Source organism: Typopeltis vanoorti, chromosome 2, assembly GCF_054136105.1.
Source record: "Typopeltis vanoorti isolate ZY-2024b chromosome 2, IOZ_Tvanoo_1.0, whole genome shotgun sequence".
Taxonomy (NCBI): Eukaryota; Metazoa; Arthropoda; class Arachnida; order Uropygi; family Thelyphonidae; genus Typopeltis; species Typopeltis vanoorti.
Window position 1 is genome coordinate 15221096 of NC_143550.1, and position 22059 is coordinate 15243154.

General features: G+C 36.4%; 1 protein-coding gene across 2 annotated transcripts in view; it reads left to right on the top strand.

The window, feature by feature from the left end:
* The window catches only part of LOC150108839 (ras-like GTP-binding protein RHO), a 90615-nt gene that overhangs the window by 2784 nt on the left and 65772 nt on the right, over window positions 1-22059 (top strand). For both annotated transcript variants that reach the window (XM_090403691.1, XM_090403699.1), the window contains exon 2: window positions 18081-18247. In XM_090403691.1, the coding sequence (XP_090259817.1) occupies window positions 18092-18247 (156 nt within the window). In that variant the 5' untranslated portion in view covers window positions 18081-18091. The remainder of the gene's footprint in view (window positions 1-18080; window positions 18248-22059) is intronic.

Genomic DNA, 22059 nt, shown 5'->3' on the forward strand with positions numbered 1-22059 from the left:
TGGGAATTTTCCCAGAAATAATACCTATAAGTAGGTCCATTTTCTTTTTTAACCATCATTATACCATGTTTTATAGGTTTTTTATTTGTATGTTACCCACAGAAGGTTATTAGCAAACCTATCAGTATATTTTGTGTAGATGAGTTAAGGATATTTTTTTTCTTTAAATATTTTCTTGGAAAATTTTTTCCTTGTTACTCCTCTAAATTGTTATCAATACTTATGGCTTATTTTGCTATTTTCAAAAGAAGTACTCCTTGTATTAAATCATTGGCTTTTTTTTATTCCAATTAAGACATTGATGATATGTATTTTAAAAACATAACTTGAAAGAAAAATAATATAAGAAGAATAATTTTTGACATACCTTTATAGAATCCTCAGGTTCTTTTTGATGAAACAGCATTAGAAATATAATTGGTAAAAAATATAATAAATAATTGAGCTTCAAACCATTAAAAATGAATTATGAGTAATGAACTATAAAAACCGTTTAGGACTATCAGTTGGATAAAAATACCTTAGAATATGTGGAAACTAGAAATGTGGAAATTAAAGATATGCAAACCAAAAACAGAAGAATACGTAGTGGTTTCATAATGGCCCTGTATCAAGGATGAACTACTAGATTTAAAAAATGGGAGTCACAAGGTATAAGCCATTTTGCCATAAGAATTGTCTTCAGAGCTCAAGGATCAATGGCGTATGTCATGTCAGTTTTATGTGACCATTGGATTTCCTGTGTTGCTTTCTGTTGGTCTAATCTAATCTTGGCCTAATTTGTATTTTGTGTAACTTGCAACTCTGAGATCACAAGGGCGGTGAACATTTATGGAGTTCTTGTCACATTTAATGGCTATAGTTTTTGATATCCTTAGCATTGTTTCATTATTTTCTATGTCTGGTATCATGGCTTTTTCAATCTGTGGGATATATTATTATTATTATTATTATGTGACACCTCCAGGGAGTCCAAAGACTCATCAAGGGAGAGTGTGCAAACAGCATCGAATGATTGGTCCCCTTCCAACTACTAACTGTACTCAAACTAGCTTAACTTTTTGCGAGCCATTAGTAGCAGAGGCTCTACCAATTGACCAACCTTTGCTGGCAAAGGTTGGTCGATTGGTAGAGCGACAGTCTGCGTGGTATGCTTCTATTCAAGTGTGTGGATCATGATTTCTGTTTTCTTGGTATTTGATCAATGATTAGATCATTATGGGCTCGAGGAACACTTCAGTGATCACCCAGTTGCAGAATAACTGGGTAATAAGAATAAAAACCAAAATAAGAACAAAAAAAAATTAAATACCAGGCGAAACAGAAATTGCAATCCATGTGCTTGAACAGAAACATCCCACAGATTGAAAAAAGCCACCATGCTAGACATATAAAATAATGAAACAATGCTAAGGATATCAGAAACTATAGCCATTAAATGTTACAAGAACTCCATAAATGTTAGCCAGAAAAGTTAGCCAATATCAGAAGTTGTTCTAGTGACTTTTCAAAGTATATTTATGAGATAATAGTTTTATCATTTATTTCATACAGTTATTGTATAATTAATATTTTTGAGTAGATGGAAAAATGATATCAAAGATTAACAGAAGGGGAGGGAGAGAGGAATCAGTAGTCTGTTGGGGATTCAGTCCATTATCCTAGAATGGAAGAGAAGACAAAGTACACTGTCAACATAGAACTGTGAAGCTTAAGGTCTGCCTTAACAGTTGACAACTCATAATTTCATTGTTTACTGCTTTGTTTTCCAGATAATAATAATTATAAAAATAATAAAAATCTCTTTTTACACCTTTTGCTCAGAATCTCCTAATCATAAAATCCCTATTTTGAATATTTCTTGAACTATATTTGTGGAATCTAACTCAGATTTATAATGGTAAGAAACCACGATGAGTCTTCGGACTCCTTGGAGGTGTCATGAATAATAATAAGGAACAAAACCTCTCCATAATAAATCTGTCAGTAAAATACCTCAAATAGAATTTGTTTAATCTGTTGTCCTCATAGAAATAATCACCATTTCAGTATGGTGATTATTTCTCTTCTTGTTTACTAATCTTCTGTGCAGATTATATCCCTTCCCTGGTGATCAGATCTTCTAATCCAGTGTCTTCATTATTGTCTCTGGATCCTTTGAAATTTCATCACTGAAAACTAGGTGATATAGTATGTTCATGCCAGGTGTGATGTGATCAAAGAGTTATTGCAGTAATCTGCTTTGTATGGTTTTATGACTATTTCAATGTCTCTTGAAATTTAGTTTCCCATCCCCAAGGGGGAAAAAAAAAAATTACTTCTTGGATATCTTCATGAAGATGATGAATAATTGAGAGAGATCCATTCTAACTATTGTACCTCTCCTTCAATTTTTTCAACACGTTCACTATCCTCCAAGCAAAATATCTAGCCCTCATGCCCTTGCCAACCAAATTCTTATATGATTTCCAGGGATGACCCCTTGTTCTCTCCCTTCCTACTATGTATTTAAAATCATCCTCACTGTCATTCCTAGCTTATTGCCTATCAGCTAGTTTTTGAAGCCCACTGATTTAATCTATTTGCACAGGAAATATTCCATATATCTGCCACAATCTTGGTCACTCACCTTTCAGTCCTTTCCAGCAATTCATCTTGTAATCCAAGCAACCAGATCTGTGCACAGTAATCCAGATGTGGCCTTATAAAGGGGAATAGTAATCTATTACTGCTCATCAGTGTATTCTTCAACAGTCACATAATCTGATGTGCTGTTTTGGTTGTCTTTGTAGTATGTCCTCTGAACTTCAATTCCTTGTTTACATTCACTCTCAATATCCCAAGGCGTCATCAGTTTCTTGCAGTTCATTTCCATCAGTACACAGATTGTGATGTGCATGACTTACACATGGCCATGTTAAACTGGTAACCATTTTACCTTTGCCCATATTGTACATCATCACCAAACACTGAACATTTCCCCATAATTTTCTGTATTCTGTATAAATTCTATACAAACTGAAACATGTTACAGAAGACCAAGTACTGAACCCTGCAGTGCACCACTAGTCACTTGCCTTCCCCAAACTCAATTCCCCGATACACTCTTCTGTCGTCCATCAGCCACCCTCTTATCCAGACCATTAGCTTCTTATCCATCCCATTCACTCTGACTTACGCGGTGGAATTCCACGTGGAATTCTGTCAAAAGCCTTTGCAAAATCCATCAGTCTCACTGAGTAGTTATTTCCTTTATCCAATTCAGTTCACTTTATTATAAAAAGCAAGCAACTTACTATAGCGAGATATAACTTTCAAAAAAACCATGCTACTCCCTTAAAAGTATCATGTTTCTGATCACTCAGACCTGCATCTTGTCTTTTACCAACTTCTTCACTGATTTTGTTTTCAAGCTTCCTTTACGTAGTGAAACTATTCTGCCTTCTTTCTACTCCATTGACACCTTCCCAGAGGCTTAAAGTTGAACTGCTTGGTTGGAGGTGCCAGTTCCCTTGCACATTCTGGTGATACATCGGCTAATATGATCTTATTCCATGGCCATGTTCACATTAAGGTTCTGTAATATAAGTACCTATAATTCATATATCTGTATTTTCCTATCGTTCATTGTCACATTTGGCACTAGAGTATATCTTCACCTGTTTAGCACATCCTAACAAAATGATCACTCAGTAACTCAATGTTTTGTTTGCTTCTGTTACCTTCCTATCATCAGAACTTAAAGTTATCCTTCCACAGTCTTTAATGTTTTTTCCAATCTTTTGTTTTTAGCATAAGAGATAAGACTAAAAATTAACAAAAAAACCAAAATAGTAATTAATGCCAGACAGAATTAGTTAATGAATACAAGTGTGAAATTTGGGAACCTTGAAATAGCAAAAATGGAACAGTTTAAATATTTAGGAGTAATGATCACTAAATGAGATGGCAGAAGTACAAATCAAATAGAGAGGTTATCATGTTTTTTATTCTCTCTCTCTCTCTCTCTTATACTCAATTCAAAGATATCCATTGGAAGATTAAAGTAAAAATATGTAAAATGATAATTTGTTCCTTTGTTATCTATGGATGTGAAACCTGGATGTTTATGGCGAGGTTTCATTAGAACAATATTTTGGCCCAGTGAAGGAGAGTAGTTTCTGGAGGATCAGATACAACCGCTTAGTATAATTATTATTATGTGACCCCTCCAAGGAGTCCAAAGACTCATCGAGGGAAGGCACCAACTCTGTCTCCAGTACTTAATCCACTAACTACAGTGAACTGCCACTACCATCATCACCTACACCAGCACCAACTACTGCCCACCACCACTGCTAGTATTTTTTTTGTCTGTAAATTGCATATGTTCTCAAGACTGATTTGTTTGTATGCGGGATGAAAAACCTGAGTTTCTGGGAGAAAAATTCTATCTTCTTATGAGATTGGTTTACTCACTTTCAATTGAAAACAAAAAAAAAAGAAAAGAAAACACATATGAAGATTCCTCTCATCACGACGAGAATCTAACTTAAGCCTTTTCCAATCAAAGGGAACAACATACCATCATTCTCCTAATTGCATTACTATGGAGGCTGATTTAATCAATTTCAAAAAATTGAAGCAGGTAGGACATAGTTTTTATATGGAAAATGAGCATATTCTTAAGAAGACAGTAAGTAGTACAGTTCTTGGTAAAAGACCAAAAGGGAAACCTAGAACAAGATGGATGGATACCATTAGTCAAGATAGCAACATCATATTATAGTGTTCAAACTGCAGAACTTAAGTTTTGTGCAGACAGGGTTGGAGAACAAAGGACTTCTTAGCTCTAAGAACTAAGCACTTCTTAGCTCTACAACTCAATTTGAGCTGTAGAGCTAAGAAGTATTTTGCTTTTACTTTTATTAATTCCAAAAATGTCAAACTTAGGGATTAGCATACTTTTTTTTTTAAAGGTAGTCATGTTTATCAACACCTTATCATTCTTTGCACAATATTTTATCAGAAAGACTATTTGATTTATTTTATTTAATTCTGTGTTGGATGTGAATAGCATGGTTTGACATGGTTTGTAAGAATTGCTTTTCTTCTCATTAAGGATTAGGCACTTTGCTTTTCTAGCTTCACTGGTCTTTACACTTTGTAGTTGTCTTCCACTCTCTCTTGGGTCTGTATTTTGCCACTTATTTTGGTAGTAAGGTAATGGGTAACTACTTGTACAATAAAAATCCTTATATAAATGCTCTTTCCAGGAGCTTCTGTTTCTCATTTGGTATAGACATTCATTTGGAAAGTCCTGGGTTTAAATCCTATATGGGATGCAAAGAACTTTTATGAGGACTTCAGCTGCAAGTCTGTTACCTTCTCATATAAAGGCAACAGAATCTCTTTCCTGAAAACTTTGCTTGTCTTGCAGGATGAAAAAAACCAAACTAGCCAGAACACATGCAATACACTGTCTCATTCCAGTACTGCTTTAGCTGTCATCCCAAATAGCACATAAAGCTCTTTTCATTTAAAACTATTAATTCCATTTCATTTAAACTATCAATATCTTTAATAAATTAAAGACTTTATTATTATTATTATTATTCAGGCCTCCATGGAGTCGAAAGATTCATCGTGGAAGGTCCTTCCTAAGAACATAAAGTGTCAAGACTCATTGAGGGGGAGATCCCCCTCTCCCATAAGAAACACAAAGTCTATCATACCACTCCTTAAACTCATTGACCGTTCTCACCCTCACCACTCCATCAGGCAATGCATTCCACCGTTCAACCACCCTCCATGCAACGAAACCACTCCTCACCCTCTTGCTCACAGTTTCCTTTCGTAACTTCCAGGGATGGCTTCTTGTCATCACTCCTTCCCGCTGTTCAGCCAAGCGAAAGAACTCCCCAGTGTCAACCCTGTAACCACCTCTCAACAGTTTAAAAGTCTCAGACATATCACCTCTCCTTCTATCCACCAAACTCTGCAGTCCACATTCCCTCAGCCGATCCTCATAACTATTCTTGTACAGTCCTGAAACCATCTTTGTCATCCGTCTTTGTATCCTTTCCACAGTTAATTTATCCCCTTCAAATCCTGGAGACCAAATCTGAGAACAATAGTCCAAGTGTGGTCTGATCAGAGACTTATACAGCAGAATGATAACGCTCTTGTCTCTGCAGGTCAGTGTCCTTCTCATAATTGCAGCAATCCTCTGTGTTACCTTCACCACCTTTGCAATATGTCCCCTAAACTTCAGGTTTCTATCAACCATCAATCCCAGATCTCTTGTCTCCTCTACTTCCTCCAGCATAACTCCTCCCATAGAGTATGCTGCATCCCATCGATGTTTCCCAAACCTCAAGACCTTACATTTTGCTGCATTAAACTGACACCACCATTCATTGCCCATCTATCTAGCTTATTCAAATCCTCTTGCAGGGCTACCACATCTGCACTATTACTAATAATCCTTCCTAGCTTCACATCATCCGCAAACAACTGAATATCCCCTTGCAATCCACTGGCAATGTCATTGATATAAAGGTTAAACAATATAGGTCCTAGTACTGAGCCCTGTGGGACCCCACTTGTAACCGTTGAAACTGCTCCACCATACACAACTCTCTGATACCTATCAGACAGCCAATCCTGAATCCAGTTGACCAATCTGACATCCAGACCCATGTGCTGCAACTTAAATATCAGCTTATCATGTGGAACCCTGTCAAATGCCTTTGCTAAGTCTAAGAAAATTGCAGTATATGCCTTTCCCTCATCTATGTTCTTGTAACTTTATTATAAAAGGCTAGCATATTGCTAAAACAAGAACGCCCATTCACAAATCCATGTTGACTCTCACAGATAACATTACCCTCATCTGCCCAATGTTGTATACAGTCCCTCACTACTTTCTCCAAGATCTTAACTACTACTGATGACACACAGACTGGCCTATAATTAGACACTTCCAGTCTGTTACCACCCTTATGCAATGGCACTATCTTACCTTCCTTCCATTCCATGGGCACCTTTGCTGAAGCCAGACTTTCATTGAAAAGCCAGGTTAAAGGCACTGTCAGTTCCCTGGCACATTCTCTCAAAACTCGTGGTGAAATACCATCCAGTCCCAAAGCTTTACTGACATCCTGAGTACTCAGTATCTGAAACACACTCTCCTCCTGTACCTCTAAACCTCGAACCAGCCCTATCCCTCTAGCATTAAAACCGACTCCTCTAGGATGAAATACTCCAATAAAGTGTTCATTGAACAATTCCACTATGTCCTCTGCATCAGTCACTCTATTCCCATTTTTATCCCACAATATCATTCTTCACAGTCATTTCTCCTCCTACTGGCCACATAGCTAAAAAATTCCCTTGGATTTTCTTTGGATCTTAGGGCCAACCTCCTCTCATATTCCAGTTTCACTTTCCGTACCACACTAGTCACTCTTCTGGCCTGTGTCTTATATTCTTCATGCATCCTCTCTTCACCTGTCTCCTTATATCTCTTCCATAGCCTCTTTTTCGCATGCAATTCCTGTTTAATATTGTTTGTCATCCACTTTACTCCAAATTGTGTCCTCTTCTTCACTCGTGGTATACAACTCACCATTGCTGCTAACAAATATTCTTTCACAATTTCCCACACACTAATGATATCCTGGCCTTCCAATTCCTCCCTCCATGAAACTTCCCGAAGTTGACGTCTAAGACTATTATAATCACCTGCTTTATAATTCCACATAAATTCCCTTCTCTTTGATACTCCTGCATGTCTATTCATTTTCCAATTCAAAACCATATGGTCACTCTCTCCAACTGGTGGGAGAGATGTCATCTCAGTTATTATCAACTCTTCTGATGCTATAACCAAATCCAAAACTCTTGAACATCTTGTTCCCTCTGTTACATGTTGCCTAAGACATTTGTCCCTCAAGAATTCTAGAAATTCCATTCCCCTATTGCTACATGCATCTTCCTCTCTCCAATTTATACTACTGTGGTTAAAATCCCCCATAATAATCATTCTTCTTGCACTTGCCAAACTTAGCTGTCTAAACATCTCCTGGTCCCCATCCTCTGTGCTCTTGGATCTATAGCAACACCCCACTAAATATCCTGTCTTGCCTACCTCTACCTCACACCATATGCTCTCAAAATCATTTGCCTCACTTCCTTCTAAAGCCTCCACTCTTAGAGGACATAGGTCATCACTTATCATAAGCAGTACCCCACCACCACGCTTTCCCCTCCTATCCTGATGAAAAATGCTATACCCAGCGACTTCTATTCCTGTTATTATATCCCCTTCTGTCAACCACGTCTCAGTGATCCCAATAATTTTTGGCCAAGCTGATGCTATCTGCGCCACCAATTCCTCTCCCTTATTCCGGATACTCCTGGCATTAGTATAAAACATATAAATGCCATTGTTTCTATACCCAGCATTATCCCTTCTAGACTCCACTGGGCTCAGGGCTACCTGACATCGTCTCCCTTCTCCCAAGTATCCATTCCCACAAGAGGCCACCCCTGCTATCATCCTTAATTCGGTATGTTAGCCAAGTAAATAATTGTTTAATATCTGACATGTTTCACTGACTTTTATCTGTCAGCATTTTCAGGGATACACTGGTAAGCAGTGGAAAGTAACAAAAACTAGGAAACTAACCGACAATTCTAAAAATTATATAAAGTTATCACTGTGCATGATACAGTACACGTGTCGCAAGTACAACGTTTTATTTGTTGAGATATTTGTTGTAATTTTCATGAAAGTTCATTTCTTTTTGGTTAAATGATCTAATAAGAGTTTTCCATATATCTGATAGGATTAGGTCTTGATTCTTATTTAAGTTACCTGTTGAAGGTGATTGTAGCAGCTTCTTTGAATGTTCTGGAATGGTAGTTCTCTTCTATGTAGGGCATATGACTCATAATAGTCTTGCACTACTTTGGCCTGCTTCAGAAAGATGGGCAGTCTGGATGGCCTGGCAGGATCAATAGGCTTGGGAGCTTTTCTGCCTGTTAAGTATCAACTGTGTTGCAGTAACTCTCCAACTCCATGGTCCAGCAATGGGGGCTCAGACCTTGCTCTGGTGCTGATATAACATCTGGGCTAACTCTAGCACTCCACTCCTAATCACAGTCATTGCTTACCAGTCAGTGGGTAACCATGTGTCTCTCTGTGGCATGTGGATGGAGAGTTCTAGTGTGCAGGGGTGGGGAGGGAGACCTTGAGCATGAATTCTTCATATTGAGTATTTCAGAAGCCTTAAAGTCCCAACCAAGTATTGATACTGCAGATACATTAATTTGATAACAGAAATAAGAAACAAAAGAAATGTGACACCAGAATAAATGTACCAGTTTCTCTCATCATCCATGTAACAGGTTAAAATATCATCCCTTCTTTATTCAAAAGGGTTTAGGACTGTCAGGATCTCATCAAACAGTCAAGAAATAATAATTTTTTGACTGGTGATATCCTCTTGGAAACATCTAGTCAGCAACACTCAGGAAAATTACTAAACGCTACATCAATGGGTGGAATATCAGTTACAGTGATATCTCATAAAACCCAACTCTTCTAGAGGAGTAATATCAGAATTTGGATCTTCTTGATTTTTCAGATGAGGAGATATGTTCAAAGCTTAAAGATTAAGTGGTACAAATGAGGTACATCATGATATATAGGGAATGTCATGTGGTTCTGACCAGGATCATCATCTTTACTTTTGATACACCTAAGGCTACACCATCTGTAAAAGCAGTCTCTCAACTTTTTTTTTAGGCTGTATGTTAGTAATCTAAGATGCTGTCAGAAATATGGACATGCCCAGACTACATATTGTGATAGCTTGGGCATGTCCCCTATGCCTGATGTGGTAGTAAAGAGCATGATAACAAATCTTGCTCTGCAAAGAAATCTAATGTGTCAACCATCATGGTCATCCAGCATACTTCTGTGCATGTCAGAAGTGCAAGGATGAAAGGAAAAATTGAAAAGATTAAAATACAACAATCATATCAAGATGCAAAAATGAAGTTAACCATCACCACCACCATATCAACCCAGAACTCCTTATGCTGAAAAGGTGACAATTAAAAAAAAAAAAAAACATCAATAACAATTCAATTCCATATGTCTATTTCACCATACCTGAACTTTATGATTGTGAATGATTCTCTGTGGAGCGCATCAGTCACATGACCTAGTTTCACTCTAGTAACAATTCCAAACTGCAAGGGTGTACTGAAGAGTTGATATAATCACCCTGAAGGAATTCAAGTAGAACCATATAACTTACACATTTTCTACATATTCCCTACAAAGTGTTATACACTTGTTATAATGCTGCTGATCATTTGCAGTCCTCTGAGAAAAAGTCTTTCCTTTATTGCACAAACCAGTCCTCAGCTGCAGATATTACTTCATCTGTGGTACACTTTCTTCCTTTCCAGCATTTCTTTAAATCTGGGAATAGGAAATAGTCAGATGGGGCCATGTCTGGTGAATAGGGTGGGTGAGACAGACATTGAAAGCCCAAGTTGTGTATTGTCTGTTTTTCATAAGCAGTGTAAGCAAGTGCATTGTCTTGCAAAAGCAATATGCCTCTGTTCAGTTTCTCGGAGCATTTTTTCCTTCATTACCTCCTTCAGAGCTGTTCTATAAATTGCTGTTGTAACAGTTTCATCTTTTTTGAGGTACTTGGTAGGGATTACACCATCCATATCCCAAAAGACAATGACAAGAACTTTCCCTGCCGACTTTTGGGTTTGGAACTTCTTTGGCCATGGAGAACCTTTGTATTTCCACTCTTTTTACTGTTGTTTTGTCTCTGGGTCATAGTGGTGAAGCCATATTTCAACAGCACATGTTCTCTCTTTTGGTCGACATTCAAATATTTAGGGACCCACTTCACTGAGTGCTTTTACATGTTCATATGTTGGTGGATGACCCCAACACATTCCCTGGATATTCCCAGAGTCTTCGCAATGTTTTTGGCTAGTATTCATCTCATCAAGGATTATAGCATGCACTGCATGCCATGATCATCTGGGGCATCTCTTGTCTCAGGATGCCTGTTTTTAAATTTAGCCACCAATCTGGCAACTGTTGGGTATGCTAGGGCATAGTCTCCTAAAGTCTCACACAAAATTTAGTGAATCTCAGTTGCAGACTTTTCTTGCAGCATGAAAAACTTGATGGCCTGCACCTCTGTCTTTGAATTTCTTCAAAACCTCTGACCGTTTATATATCCTAAAAGAAAAAGAACAAATTATTACAATTTGATGAAACATTGGGGTTAAAGGGTTTTAAGACATGTTCTTTCTTGTGGTTAAGTTGCTTTAATATCAGTTTTGTTTATCAGAACTTTTCATCCCCTCTCATATATTATGCGAGACATCAGCGTCAAAAGCAATATTGTATTCAATTTACATCGTTAATTAAATAAACAACCAGTGCAAAAATTGTATGGGATAAAATCTAGAAAATGAAAGGTAATATAAAAGAGCATTTGTCTAACTGTTTACCATAATTGATGTTGTTTCTGATCTGAAAGCAATTCAGCCATCATCATCAATTTCCTGATATGTACCCCCATGGGGTGTTCAGGTTACAGTGATAACATTACAAGTTTACATTATTATTAATCTCTTGTCAACAATTTTCCTCCAAATCAGTCTATTACTTGTGAGCACTCCAATATTATTATTATTCAGGCCTCCACGGAGTCAAAAGACTCATCGTGGGAGGTCCTTCCTAAGAACATAGTCTGTCAAGATTCATTAAGGGGAGGTCCCCCCCCCCCCAAGAAACACAAAGTCTATCACTCCTTAAACTCATTGACCGTTCTCGCTCTCACCATTCCATCAGGCAATGCATTCCACGGTTCATCCACCCTCCACGCAAAGAAACCACTCCTCACCCTCTTGCTCACAGTTTCCTTTCGTAACTTCCAGGGATGGCCTCTTGTCATCACTCCTTCCCGCTGTTCAACTAAGCAAAAGAACTCCCCAGTGTCAACCCTGTAACCATCTCTCAACAGTTTAAAAGTCTCAATCATATGACCTCTCCTTCTTCTATCCACCAAACTCTGCAGTCCACATTCCCTCAGCCGATCCTCATAACTATTCTTGTACAGTCCTGATACCATCTTTGTCATCCATCATTGTATCCTTTCCACAGTTAATTTATCCCCTCCAAATCCTGGAGACCAAATCTGAGAACAATAGTCTAAGTGTGGCCTGATCAGAGACTTATACAATGGAATGATAACCCTTTTATCTCTGCAGGTCAGTGTCCTTCTCATAATTGCAGCAATCCTCTGTGTTACCTTCACCACCTTTGCAATATGTCCCTTAAATTTCAGGTTTCTATCAATCATAAACCCCACATCTCTTGTCTCCCCTACTTCCTCCAGTATAACTCCTCCCATAGAGAATGCAGCATCCCATTGATGTCCTTACATTTTGCTGCATTAAACTGACACCCCCCTTTCATTTGCCCATCTATCTAGCTTATTCAAATCCTCTTGCTGGGTTACCACATCTGCACTATTACTAATAATCCTTCCCAGCTTTGCATCATCTCCAAACAACTGAATATCCCCTTGCAATGTCATTGATTATAAAGGTTAAACAATATTGGTCCTAGTACTGAGCCCTGTGGGACCCCACAGGGTCTAACATTTTTATCTAACATTTTTTTTTTTTGACATTTAGTGCTTCTAAGCCACATCTGACTGAATAAATCCAACTAGATTTTGGTCCTCCTCTGGGTCTCTTTCCTGCCATCTTGGCATCAAACACCTGTTTTGCTAACCTTTCTTCATCCATTCTATTTAAGTGACCATAATACATTAGATTAGCTCTGCCGACACATTCTTGAATGCTAATAATCTCAAGATCCTTTCTATCTTCATTTTTAATATGATTCTACCATTGATGCCATCGGTTTACTCCTAATTTTTTCATATCTGTGGTCTCTAGCCTCTGATCAAGTGCTTTATTTCTAATCCCATTCCCATAACTTTTCCTTGATTGAACACTTGTATACTACTAGTTTTGGTGTTTTAGTTTTTCTCTTGTTCTATATAAATTCAGCTGGCTACCTGCCATACCAGCTTTGCTTATTCTGTTGTCTTTTCCCAGAATTAACCTGCCATCTTCACTAAAAACTATGCCTAAATAGCTGAAATATTTTACTTGATGTGTAGGATCTCCATTCAGAATGCAGCTGAAGTTTTCTATGCTCCTTCCTATTTTCATAGTTTTGGTCTTTTTATTGCTGATTTTCATGCCAAAATTGTTATAGCTGTTATTCAGTTAGAGAATCCTGGAGACTTGCACTAGATCTGTGTAGGATTACAACATCATCTGCATTATGCAAAGAGCTAAATTTGACATCTCCGATTCTAATATATAAGCCTAATGCCACTTTCTTTCATGTGATCTATGTAGATGATAAATAACAATGGAGGTAATGTTCATCCTTGTCTTATACCTGATTTTACATCAAACCACTTCCTGTATTTCCTTCAGTTCTAACAGCTGACTAACAACTTACATATAAACTATGTATTGCACTGTATAATATTCCATTCACTCCATGCAATTGAATGAAATGAAAATGGTTTATGCCAATCTTCTCTGGGTATTTAGAAATTAGCAGTATTCCCTGCAGTACACAGTGTTGTTTTTATAGGCTTCATTCAGCTGTGTTCCATTTAGAAACATACATAAGAGATGCATTCAAGAACATCTAGCTTCAGTCTTCTTTGACATGGAAAGCTTATCACACACCTTCTTGTATTTATTAAAAACTTTGTCTAGCCAGGTCTTCCAAGTCTCTATCTTAAGTGTGACACTCTTTGCTGTCCTAGTTAACTCAGTCACTGAACAACTTCCCTCTACTAGAGGAAATGCGCTATATTTCAATGGTAATGTCATGAAGAGAACATTGATTGATTGAGCTAGAGAGACACGTGTTTAAGTTGTCTGCAAGGATAGAAAAATCAAAACTCCATGGTTAGACACAGGAAGTTAAAGAGGCAGTGAAGGAAAAGAAGAAAGCATATTAAAAATTTCTGGTGAATAAGTCAGCTTGTGCTCTTAGAGAATACAGAAACAAATGTAAGAAAGCTAAATACTGTGTAAAACTAGCTAAATAAAAATCACAGGAAGCCTTTGGTAATAAATATCAGGAAGGCAGCAAAATATTCTGGAAGCTGTTGAAAAAGCTCAGAAATGGAGGAAAGAGTGCTTTAAAAGGAATTAAAGATAATAAAGGTGACATGAAAACTGGAGAAAAGATATCCTTGATATATTGGAGTAATTACTTTGAAAAATTGCTAAATAAAACAAGCAATGACAGCACAGTGGTAAACACTCAGCCAGCAGTCATGCAATCAGGAATACATATCCATACTTAAAGTAGAAAAGCCATCAAAAGCCTGAAATGTGGAAAGGCAGTGGGAGTAGATGATATTCGACCAGAAATGCTAATTATGGGGGTATATAAGTTTGCAGTGGCTACACTGCCTAATTCAGATGGCCTGGTCAAGGAAAGTGGTATTAAACCTGATATCAAAATTGGAGATGTTAATCTCAGCTCTTTACTTTATGCAGATGAATGTGATACTTTTAAATAAATCCAGTACAAGTCTGCAAGATTTCCTGACTAAGTGCACTAGTAGCTGACTTAAGGAACTTTTACTAAGCCTTTCTTTAACTGTTTCCCGAGTTGGTCGATCTCTCTGGCACGGACAAGCGTGTTTTTGCTCGCTTGGTTGGCTGTTGGCCAAGTTGTTAACGTATTCGTTATCCAGCCAAAAGGCCCCTGGTTCGAATCCCACCATGGGGTGGGCATGGATGTTTATGATTGTATATGAAAATACTAGTGGTGGTGGTGGTGGTGGTCGGCGGTACATAGTGTAGATGTTGAATTTAGTTGTAGTTTGTGGAGATGAAGAGTAATGGAGTAGGTGCCCTCCCTCAATGAGTCTTTAGACTCCCTGGAGGTGCTATATAATAATAATAAATTGAATATGTTTTAATACATTTTGTATGAAAATCAGCAATAACAAAACAAAGGCAATGAAAAATGGGCAGAAACATTGAAAATATCAACTACATCGTGAATAGAGAACCTATAGAATAAGTAAAACATTTCAGCTACTTAGGCATAATTTTAAGTCAAGAAGGTAAATTAAATATGGAAATAGACAACAGAATCAACAAAGCCAGTATGGTAAGAAGCCAAATGAATAAATTTCTATGGAATAAGAGAAATTAGCCAAAACATTAAATTAGCTGTATAAAAGACGGTGTTCAAACCAATTTTAACTTATGGATCTGAGAGTTGGACTAAAAATGAAACACTTGACCACAGATACGAGAGCCCTGAGAAAGATTAGGGGTGTGAACAGATGGCATCAGTGGCAATATCATATTAAAAATGAGGATATTAGGAAGGAACTTGGCATTGTTGGCATCCAGGAGTGTGTTAGCAGAACTAATATCAGGTGGTATGGTTACTTAAACAAAATGATAGAGGAAAGATTTGCAGAACAAGTGTTCTCTGTCAGGTTGGCAGGAAAAAGACTCAGAGGAAGACCAAGATATAGGTATATTGATACACTAAAATGTGCCTTAGAAAACAGAAATATGAGATGTGTTAATGTTGGAGTCTTGACATGTAACAAATTGATTTGGAGGAAAATTGTTGGTAGGAAGTCAGTAATACTGACTCATGTAGTACTTTCATAATATCCTGTACACCCCTTGAGGGTACATGTCAGGAATTTGATGATGATGAAGCAAATGGACCAGCTCTCTCGCTTAGACAGAGTTTTTTTCCAGGGTGTCCAACATGTACTAGTATCTTTTCTCTGCATTCGGAGGTTCATTATAGTATCACATATGTTTTGCGTATGTTCCTTTGGTATTGCTGTTAAAGAGATTGTGCATGCTGTTGTGTGAATATTTATATTATCTACACTAAACATAGCACCATTCCATCATGACTAGTTTGTTTTCCCTTCTGTTATCTCTCACTGTACCAACTAAGGAAATCTTGCACTCTGGCATCTGTCTGTAAGCAATTAGTTAATAAACACAGAGCAGAATGCTAGCTTTTAATCTTTGTTTGTGGTTCAAAGTCTGAGACCTCTGTTGGTTTGCTGCTACATTTCCTGACTGTCATATCCAGTCAGGAAATATGCAATAATTATGCAGCAGAGTTGTACATAATTCAGCTTGTTGATATAAAAGAAAACTGCTACCCAAAGTATGTTTTATACAGACTCATTAAGTTCTATCCAGGTCATCTCCCGGTCCACATCCAGCGATTTATGAGGTTCTACAGCTGATGTATAAATTGCAGGTTCTTAATTTTGATATTCAGTTATGCTGGTTTCTCAGCCACATTGGGATTTGCGAAATGACACTGCCAATGTAGTTGCTTATCAGCTGATGATTTTTTTTCATACTGTTTGTCAGTCCAATATACAGACTGCAGACAGTTTATAAGATCAAAGATAATGACCTGTTGGCATAAGCACATTACAACTATTGATTCCTCGGCATACAAAAAAAAAAAAAAAAAAAAGGAAGATTTATCTTTTGCTCATGGTATTCTGCCCAACCATTGAATAGTGTTATTGCATCTTGTGGGGACTTTAGAGCTACTTAAATATACTCCACTCAGTACAGAAGAGAGTAGGTAGGCTGATTAATGACACATCTCTCAATAATTCACTCCACCCACTCTTACATAAGCATTCAGTTTCTGCTGCTTGCAACTTCTATAAATGCTACGGCCAGTGTTCATTTGAATTGGCACCAATAATGCTTTTGTCCTCTGTTAAATCCTTTGAAACACATGGTATAACTACTCAACATCCTTTCACAGTTCATTTTCAGAACCCCCAGAACAAAATTCTCCTGCTCTTCATTTATCTCTTCTACTGCTACACACTGGAACAATGTCATATCTGTTTCTCATGGAATATGATCCACATCTCCTCAAATTAAGTATAAACAAGTTCCTTCTCAACTGTCATAGTATTTATGTATTATAGGTCACTGAACTTCTTCTCTTATATTTCTTATTAAAAAAAGAAAAACCGATCATTAGAAAGCATCAGGAGTAGAATTTCAAGAATTCGAACTCTGAATGCATGATTGCAAAGGAATAGTCTAGTTCTCCAAGAAGTAATGTAAAAAATGCTATGGAAGGAGTAACTGATAAATACGATACGAATGATAACTAGTGTTAACTAAATGTGTCTAAATTTAATGTGATCTGTTAAGTTTTGGCACATTGGAATTTTACAAAAGAACTACTGTTCAGTGAGGTTCTTTGAATATAACCATGTTGAAGATGTAATGCTCATGAAAACAATGGTAAATAATGTTGACAATCAAATTCTACTTAATCTGGTTTCATGTAAAACAGTTATAAGCCCACTAAGGACCTAATGTGCATATGGCATATAATATGTAGCATGCAGGACATTAGTTTTCTTGTTAAACTGGTGAAGACTGCTTGGTAGTTCTCCTCCTTCTCTCCCCTGAGTAGCTGAGTTCAAAAACTGATTCCCCCTGCCCAGACATCTTCAAGGCTGACTTTTTTTTTCATTTTGCGCAATCTATCAAAGCTATACCATAGTTTGAAGAAAACTAAATTCCCATAATTTGCTCTGCTCTGTTTATTCAGCTTGGAATGGTTGATTAGTCAAGTGTATTTAACATTAATTAAAGGTGTTGATCAAATTTTATGGATGACTAATTTTTGTTTAAATTACAGTAATATGTTATGATGCTAATGTGATTTTCCAAAGATGATAGTTAACTTTTTGGCAGAAAATTAGAACTTCCAAGTTTTTATTATACTTTTGTACTTTAATCCAAAAGCAATCTATCCAGCAGTTAAAAGTTGTAGCAGTGAGATATAAATAATATCAATTAACATTGTATGTCAGTATTTTTGACAAATGCTTCATTCTTTTAAATGAATTGTTTAAAATCCTGGTAGGTAATGGAAATGGAGATTTTATTTTTTTCTATTTCAGATTCTAAATACATGGCTGCAATAAGGAAAAAGCTAGTTATTGTAGGGGATGGAGCATGTGGTAAAACTTGCCTTTTGATAGTTTTTAGTAAGGACCAATTCCCTGAAGTTTACGTTCCAACAGTTTTTGAAAATTATGTTGCTGACATTGAAGTTGATGGAAAACAGGTAATAAAATTGTGGGTGGTATTATTTACGTTTGAACATTTTCTTGCAATATATTACCATACTGCTTTCGTTCAATGTTTCTAGGATATCTATTTTACTCCTTGTTCTCTCCTTAAATAATCTTTCCAGTATACTGACATTGTCCTGTTGGTTCTTGGCCGTTTATTTTTCTTTTTTAGGTTATTATATGTTATCCATTCCAGGAAAGATATCAAAGTAAATTAGGATTCTTCAAATTTTTGAAAAGGCTTCTTATTCACCTTGTTTGGTTTTGATAAGATCTATACATTGTTTTCCATTTCTAAAAAAAATTATTTCTGTAATGATGTTACTTAGTAAAAGATCAAAAGTCATTTATAAATGAGTGTTATGTATCAATTGCTGTGGTCATCATAGCGAGAGGAGGTCCTACATCTTATTAAAGTGAGCACCATGACTGTTGGTTCTTCACACTGTGGTGTCCGTTGACTTTTTTCTAAGCAGAGTAAGTTTTTTGTATCATGGCATATTAAAATATGCCATGATACAAAAATGATCTTGTATCAATCAATACATAACACTCATTTATAAATGATTTTTGATCTTTTACTAAGTAACAGCATTACAGAAATAAGATTTCTGTAAGCATATTTTCACAAGCATATGATAGCAATCAATGGGAATTTTGGACCATTCTTCCTGTAGGCATGTAATCAGATCCTGGACTGTTGTGGGGCAGACTTCCCATCTCTTGATCTTACCTGATGCTTCAATTCTTCCCACAGATGTCGATTAGGGTTGAGATCAGGATTCTGTGGAGGCCAGTCAAGGGTGTAACATTCATGTCCACAAACCACACAGTTACAGCAGCAGCCTTTTGACATGGTGTATTGTTCAGAATGTTCACATACCTCTCAGAATTCAATATTTGTGGCACCACAAACAGACGTTTGAGGCCAAACCAGGAAAAACAGGACATACCATCATACTGCTGCCTCCGAATTTCATAGTTAGGATTATGCACTCTGTTAAGAGATGCTCACTGGGTATCTGGCACACCCCCAACTGCTTGGTCGAGGGTGTAGTGTGATTTGTCGCTTCATAACATAGCTTTCCAAGCTTCCACTTCCACTGTACATGAGACCAGATAAGATGTGATGTTAGTTAATTATCTTTTTAGATTTTAAGATGAGTTACTGTGATTATAGTACAGAATATTCAATCACCGAAGACGATGCTGCATGTTGATTCAGGTAATGTGGTGCTTACATATTGTTTTCCTACCATGGAAACTCATGTTGTGAGCCTGGGGTCTGAATGTTTTTGTGCAGATTCATCTTTCAGCTGATTCCTGTATTCAACGTATCCGCTGACGAATGGCAATTTTTACATATACTTTGTAGCACCCTACAGTCCTGTTTGCTGAGTGTGGTGTGTTGTTCACTGTGGGTAGCACTTGCAGTTGACTCCATGCTCTTCCATCTCAGTATGGTATCACTTATTATTGATCTGGGATGGCCCAATTTGTCAATAATTTGCTAAACAGATAGGCCTGAAACATATCCTATAACAACATGCGACTCATTACATGGTACAGTGCACCTTGCCCAGATGGGGTGTGTTGACTTCTTTCCAAGTAGTGTGTGTGTGTGTGTGTGTGTGTGCACACACGTTCATGCAGTTTACATTTATTTAATATATCTACATTGAAAGAGACTTTTTTTAAACACATGAAGCATTTCATACATTTGAAACATTCCATTTTCCATTCTGACTAAATAATTGTTACTTAAATCTTCGCTACTCTTAAGAGATCTAATTTATCATGATCTTGTTTTGCTGCTTCTGTGACCCTTATGATATCATGTTTTGGTCCTTTTATTTCAATTACTTAATTGTATTTTTTCAATAGTTAATCCAGTTGCAAAATTTACTAGTAGTAAAGCAGCTGTTTCTTCATTAAAATTGTCTAATAACGTACTGGAGGGAAAAAAGCTCTGAATATAGGATAATGACAGAGGTTTTAACTTTTATTATTGTAAAAAGTTTAATTTATTATCTTGTGATCATCGATTGCACCTTTTGTAAAAATAGGCTGTGAGTGGTATCAGATTTCTATACTGAAATCTGAACAACAAGATCTTAGATATGTGTATTTTGCTACAGTGAAGATTAAGTAAATTGACTTTTCACACCTATTTACAAAAACAAAAGAGAGTTTAATAATACAAAAATACATTAAAAAATAGATATACAATATTCTGTACATAATATTGTATATTCTGTACATAATATCACAGTAACTCATCTTAAAATCTAAAAAGAAAATTAACTAAAATCATATCTTATTTGGGCTCATAATATGCCAGCCCCAAAAAAACACCTGTTTCTCTCTGGCAGAGCTGTGCTTCCAAATTAAACAAAACCGTTTTTTTTATCTTTTCGGTGGAAATATTGATAGTTCCTTTCCTGGAATCCACTTTTCTTTTACAAAATCTCAAAAATAACTGTAGATTTTCTATTTATAATCAGAGAGATACGAAAGTTCACACTTGGATAATAAAATCCTAGATTTCAAACACTCTTTAGTGTTCCTCCATAAAACACCTTCCAGAAAATTCACACAATTTCTTCAAGTTAACAACTTTTTTCCCCTTCCTGTATGAAGAATTTCCAAAGAAAAATGATCAAACATTTAAAAATCGGCTTGCTGTAACTATCTCTGAAATAGCCATTAAAGCTTAATGTTCTGATGGAATATCCAATAAACATTTCTCTTGCTATATGAGGAACTTCATTTATCAACTTCCAAAGTTCTTATGAATTTATTCTACAACTATTATTCCAGTTACTTATGTAACAAAACAGCTAAATAACTTTCAAAACATCTTTCTTTCTGAAACTGTTACTAACAGAACTTTTTCCTAGATTGTTCCAAAAAACTTTTCCATATCTGTTTGTCTCTCTCTCACACAGACCTCCATTAGGTATTTATTTGTCACTCTTTTTTTTTGGTGCATGCTTTGCATGCACGATACTTCAGTTCTGCTTCAGTCGTAAAGTGAGGTTAACCATCAGCATGCACGATATTTCAGTTCTGCTTCAGTCGTAAAGTGAGGTTAACCATCGTTATGTGTTATCATTATGGCATTTTGCTTAAAAACAATAAAAACTCATTTTCAGTTAATCTAAGTAAGTCTTTTAAACTTATATATTTTAAACATATACAAACATTAAACTATAATACTAATTTTGGCCAGACTAAATTACAACCAAATGCATTCACTTCATTAAAAATTAGCACTACATGTAAACAGAATATATTAACTATGCACAGCTACTAAATATATGTAAACAAACAGTGTGCTTTTTACACTAATTTACATAAATACAAATACTGTGGAACACATACTGATTGTCTACAATGGTCCACCCTAAGAATACAATAACTATTTATCATTGACAAAATTTAGAAGGTTTATGATTTGGAATGTGGTCTCAAAGAATAATTACTTGTGGTGGATCTGTATTAATGTTCATCTTGAGTATTCTCATCATCATCATTATGTCCTCAGTAGGTTAAATTCTTCAGTTAAAATTTGATCCAGGTCTACACAAGAATTAGATAGTGATGTCTCTGAACTAGAGAGTGCATCAGTGTCATTTCCAAAATCTTGACCAGGATTATCAACATCAGAATGTGATCTCAAATTACCTTCAGTATGCTCTGGTGCTATTTAATTAAATGATTCTTGCTATTCTGTGATGAAAGGTATGAAATTCAGAATTTTAGGATAAATTTTCTGTATATTCTTTATTAGAATTGGAAAGTT